The 5,687-nt window shown below is 46.2% G+C and overlaps 1 protein-coding gene across 1 annotated transcript; it reads left to right on the forward strand.

Moving 5' to 3' along the window:
- Nucleotides 1-527: 527 nt before the first annotated feature.
- On the forward strand, nucleotides 528-3,859 carry LOC116388591 (protease-associated domain-containing protein 1). The gene is made up of 5 exons (XM_031856607.1): nucleotides 528-743; nucleotides 963-1,063; nucleotides 1,180-1,289; nucleotides 1,807-1,974; nucleotides 2,081-3,859. Exons 1-5 carry the CDS (start codon nucleotides 668-670, stop codon nucleotides 2,199-2,201), a joined length of 576 nt encoding a protein of 191 aa, XP_031712467.1. The 5' UTR covers nucleotides 528-667; the 3' UTR covers nucleotides 2,202-3,859.
- Nucleotides 3,860-5,687: the final 1,828 nt, after the last annotated feature.

The following is a 5,687-nucleotide window of genomic DNA, read 5'->3' on the forward strand; positions in this document are numbered from 1 at the left end:
TGACGCTCTGACTTGAAGAGAGTCACTGTGGCTGAATTTGAAGGAGCTGTATTCAACATTCTCAACATTAATTATAGCTGAAAATAACTGTTATCTATGTAAACTGTAAGGGAGCGATCGTTTCTTTTGAGAAATATGTTTCAAGGCTTTCTTGCCAAAAGTAAGATAAGAAGATTGCATGATAAATGTGACCCCCAGAAGCTGGTTGATTTAGCTTTGCATACAGATTAGAAACATTACATGAGATTGGTATCAACAATATCATCTTATTCTCTGCAAGAAAGCAAATAAGTGCATTTCCCAAAATGTCAAACTATTTATTTAATGTGCTTCTCTTTCTATGACAGGCTAACATAACATAAAATCTGTTGACAAGTTGGCTGCTAATATAAAACTATCATCTACATATTGCACAGAGAGTTGTAATAGTTGTAGAAACGAACGAGGGGGCTAATGGGGCCCAAGGGCTCATCTTTACCCCGCGGCCCCCTCGCAGGGTAGTCCGGCTTTGCGAGATACGCATGCGCATGAAAAGAACCGCGGAAGTGGGCGCTAACCTGCCGCTCCGTTGTTGAAAGAACAACAGCTGGCATACAGTACCACACATGGACGAATACCGCACAGTCTCGTCTACGTAACGTTGAGGAGCTCTACAAATGTCTTGAGAATGGCAAAGGTTGTTCGGACGAAAGCTTTAGTTGTATTCCTCTTGAGTGTTTTTATGCACTTCAGTCGCATGTCAGGTGAGTAAGTTAGGGGGCGGGGGCAATGTTCAATTGCTAGTAGACAGCTAATTTAGCTAGCTAACGGGTCGTCGTAGCTGTTGTTTGTTTAATATCTGTGCATTTACATCTCATTTCACCCCGCTGCTGTGTTTTACCAAACACTGGCTGCATACTGACGATGCAGTCATTCACATCTCTGAGATAAGCCAGCTAACGTCTTTCTCTGGTCTGCCCTAGGTCTCGGGATTAATGAGCTGCTTTACTTCCGGGTCATCAGTCCAGAGGAGATCGGGTACATCTTCAGCGCAGCACCTGCTAAAGACTTCGGAGGAGATTTTGTTAGTGCTCTGCCCTTTTCTGATTTCCCATTTGTTGGCCACGGGATTCTAAAAGCTTCAGACACCCGCACGCTCACCACCTAATCACGTTCCTCTCCTCTCCTTTGGCCCACCAGACCTCATCATACGATGAGATTTTCCTCGTGCCAGCAGACCCAGCAGACGGCTGCTCGGAGTTGGAGGACAGAGAAATCATACAGGGACAAGTAGTGCTGGTGGAAAGAGGGTATGTATGTGTGCACGTGCCTGCTTCACCTGTATCAGCTTGGATGGAGTCAGTTAGTAGTCTACATTGTAGATGTGGTCTAATATTAAGCTGCTTGGTAAACACAGGATATTGGCTTTGACTTTTAGCCCTCTTAAACCTAAATGATACTATTTCAGTTGTAAAGATATTTTAACAAAATTGCAGTAAGCTGATATTCTGGCTTTTCAAGAAATACCAAGAATCAAATGTGTCCCGTTAAATATCCAGTCTCAAAACAAACACAGCCTTGCTTTACTGTGTATTATAAGAGTCGTCTGTAGAGAACAACATTTGCAGACCTGGGTTCTTGTGGGAAATTGTAGTGACTTGTAGTTAGTTGTAAGTTGCAGGGAAGACGTTGGTTTTCTGGAATATTTTAATCAAACCGCCTTTAGCGCTGGCCTTTTGTGGCTCCTCACAACTTCCTTCTGTGTGTGTGTGTGTGTGTGTGTGTGTGTGTGTGTGTGTGTGTGTGTGCGCGCGCGCGCCCCTGCAGAGGTTGCTCCTTCGTACAAAAGGCCCGACACGTGGAGGAAGCTGGAGGCAAAGCCGTTCTGATCGCCGATGATGCAGCGGACAATGACAGCCAGTACCTCGACATGATCACCGACGGAAGCGCTGCCAAACCAAGCATTCCTGCCCTGTTCCTGCTGGGACGCGATGGGTAAGACGGATCATTCAGACCTGTTTTATTTTAGATTAACGCAATACATTTTGGGAGATTAACAACCCCCCCCCCCCCCCCCCCCCGCCCTTTTTATGTATTCTAGGATGATGATCAGACGATCGCTTCAGAGACAAGCGCTGCCGTGGGCTGTCATTTCCATTCCTGTCAATGTTTCCTCGTTGGCCTCGTTCCCACTCAAGCAGCCCCCGTGGACTCTGTGGTAGAAATGAACCCGCAGCCTCGCAGGGAAAAATTCTTCAGTGTTAAACAAATACGCAAGCACTGCCGGTGGACCAGTCAAATTAGCATATGTACACATGGTTATGTCACGCTCAAACATGTGGCCAGAGGCATGAGGAGCGAGCCTTTCAACAGTGTTCGAGTGGACTCTTCGACCAGAGTTGTTGAACCAGGTGAGGACAGGCAACTTCAGCAAGAGACACGCCTGCTTATTCTCAGTGCTCAGCTGGTTTTTAACATGAGTCTCCAGATACTTCTGTACGGACGATTTGTTGGTGAAACCGGAAAATTGACGTTAATATGACTCCTATCAGATTGAAGTGCACCATTTATTTTTGCCTTGTGAAATAGTACAAGTTATGCAGGCGGCTTTGGGGGGAGAACAACAACAAAACAGGCCCTGACACCATATCTTATTTAACTCTTGTACATTACAACATACCAGGGATGTCATCTCACTGTAACATGATAATAAATACTGCTTATTTGCATGAAGTTAAACAGGGTGGCACTCTGACTCAAAGGTTTCTCATATGGTTAATAAACATGAAGGGTTTCTTTCTTGCATAAAATCATTTATTGCCTTTCTGAGGTACACAACTTTAAAGACCCACATTTTCTGCCTGTTTTGCATATATACTAATATTAGCGCAGAGGCAGAATCTCTTCTGCCAAAAATAAAGCAAAAGGTAAATACACGGTCGCAATGCGTCTTCATCCATTAATGGCAGCTGATCAATGAATAAGAAATAGTTTCATCTTGGATTTTATATGGCATGCAATGATATTTTGTAGCTGCTTCTATATTGTTGTATATGTTTATTAATAACGTGCAAAGAGGTCAGTACGATTCTTTGAAATTGAATCTGGAAAACTAGAGCACAAAACATTAAAATATGAAACTTATGGAGGAGCCAAGTATTCGATTTCTGGTTTTAGTTGATCTCTCGCATTTTTTTTCATGGTTTATTTTCAACTAAATTTCAAGTTCATTACATTTAAGGTTTTAGGTCGTTTGCTGTCATATTTACAATATACAGTAGTTTTGTACTGATAGTGTACAGATATTAGAATGATACATTAAACTTACTGGACTTATACCGTGGCACCTGTATTTTATTGGACTGTCTGCTACTTGCAACAGTGTTCTTTAACATGTCATTTTCCCCGCCCCCCCCCTGTCTTATTGCCCCTCCATGGAGGGAGGGGCTGGTGTCCACAATGAGCTTTCTGCCCGTCTTCATGTGAACTTTTCTTTGTCTTCAGAGAGCTTGAGCTTCGTTAGGGAATATAATGTGAATTGCTTATTTCTTTTTGCTGAAATTTACAATATTTTATGTGTGAGAACATTTGAATCTGAGAGATGTACTGCTTTACTTTAAGGTCTCTTCACTCGTAGATGAAAGCAGAGGAGACGAGGATAGTGTTGTATTTATTTGTTTATTCATGTGTGGATTTAAAGTAGAAATCAGAAGTTTATAAGGATCTGTATTTGTCTACCACTCAGCATATGGGTAACGTAGCCTGTCATTTCAAATTGTATTGCCTTATAATGTGAAAGCCATTGTTGGCCATGTTCATTTACATTTTCTCTTAGAAAAAAGGTACATACATATAATAAATAAAATATATTGCATCACGATTGTAGCATTCTTTTCATTAACAGTGTTTTCCATCTCGATGAATAGTTTTGTGGACTCGGAAGGTTACTGAACGAATTAATATCTAACTAATGTTTCAACCTCGCACCGATCCTCACAGAGGTGTAGTCTGTGATAGCAGGTGTGTGGTGGTTATTAGGAACCCAGTGAAAACTGCTGTCTTTTTTTTTTTCAGAAGACATGTCAGTAATTAATAACAATTAGAGATAGGTGCATATTTTTAATCTTTCCATTCTGTCTATTTAATGTTCAAATGCTCAGTGGTAACTTGGTGTCCGAGTACAAAAAGCAGCTTTACGCACACCACCAAAAGTGTTAATGTGTACAAGCTTACGGGCAACAGCAGCTACACCAGGAAAACCCAAAACCATAACAGAATGCACTTTATATATACGTTTAAAAAAAACACCACACGGTCGGGCTCAGCCCGAATAAACACCATGGAGCAGCCACCCTGTGGACCCACCACCCGCAGGGATAAGCATCGGGGTCGGGTGCTATGCAGACCAGGCGGTGGGTCGGGCGGGAGGCCCGGGCATGCCGATCGCCGGCGGCATAGACTAGCTCTAGGGACGTGGAACGTCACCTCGCTAGCGGGGAGAGAGCCGGAGCTGGTGCAGGAGGTGGAGCGATACCAGCTAGAAATAGTTGGACTCACCTCCACACACAGCGTTGGCTCTGGAACCAAGCTCCTGGAGAGGGGTTGGACTTTGTCCTTTTCCGGAGTTGTCCAGGGTGAGAGGCGCCGGGCGGGAGTGGGGATACTCACGAGCCCCCGGCTGAGCGCCGCTGTGTTGGAGTTCTCCCCGGAGAGCGAGAGGGTCGCCTCCATGCGCCTACGGGTTGCGGGGAGCAAGGCTCTGACTGTGGTTTGTGCTTATGCACCAAACAGCAGTTCGGAGTATCCGGCCTTCTTGGAGTCGGTGGGAGGGGTCCTGGAAAGGGCGCCGCCTACCAACTACATAGTTCTCCTGGGGGACTTCTACGCTCACGTGGGCAATGACGGAGAAACCTGGCGGGGGGTGATTGGGAGGAACGGCTTGCCCGATCTGAACCCGAATGGTGTTTCGTTATTGGACTTCTGTGCTTGCCACGGTTTGGCCATAACGAACACCATGTTCGAACATAAGGTGGCTCATAAGTGTACCTGGTACCAGAACACCTTAGGCCGGAGATCAATGATCGACTTTGTAATCGTATCATTTGATCTGCGGCCGTATGTCTTGGACACTCGGGTGAAGAGAGCAGCAGAGCTGTCAACTGATTACCACCTGGTGGTGAGTTGGATCAGATGGCAGGGGAACCTGTTGGAAAGACCCGGCAAACCCAAACGTGTAGTGAGGGTGAACTGGGAACGTCTGGCGGAGGACCCTGTCCGGAAGGTCTTTAACTCCCACCTCCGGAAGAACTTCTCACACATCCCGAGGGAGGTTGGGGGCACGGAATCCGAGTGGACCATGTTCAAAGCCTCTATTGTGGACGCGGCCGCTAGGAGCTGTGGCCGGAAGGTCATCGGTGCCTGTCGTGGCGGCAACCCGAGAACCCGGTGGTGGACACCGGAGGTGAGGGAAGCCGTCAAGCTGAAGAAGGAGGCCTTCAAGGCCTGGTTGGCCCAGGGGTCTCCTGAAGCAGCTGACAGGTACCGGCAGGCCAGAAGGGCTGCAGCTGCGGTGGTCGCAAATGCTAAAACTCGGGCATGGGAGGAGTTCGGGGAGGCCATGGAGAAGGACTTTCGGTTGGCCTCAAGGAGGTTCTGGCAAACCATCCGACGGCTCAGGAAGGGAAAGCAGGGCTTACCCCAGGCTGTTC

The sequence above is a fragment of the Anarrhichthys ocellatus genome, unplaced genomic scaffold, assembly GCF_004355925.1.
Source record: "Anarrhichthys ocellatus isolate YVR2014 unplaced genomic scaffold, GSC_Weel_1.0 scaffold17, whole genome shotgun sequence".
Lineage (NCBI taxonomy): Eukaryota > Metazoa > Chordata > Actinopteri > Perciformes > Anarhichadidae > Anarrhichthys > Anarrhichthys ocellatus.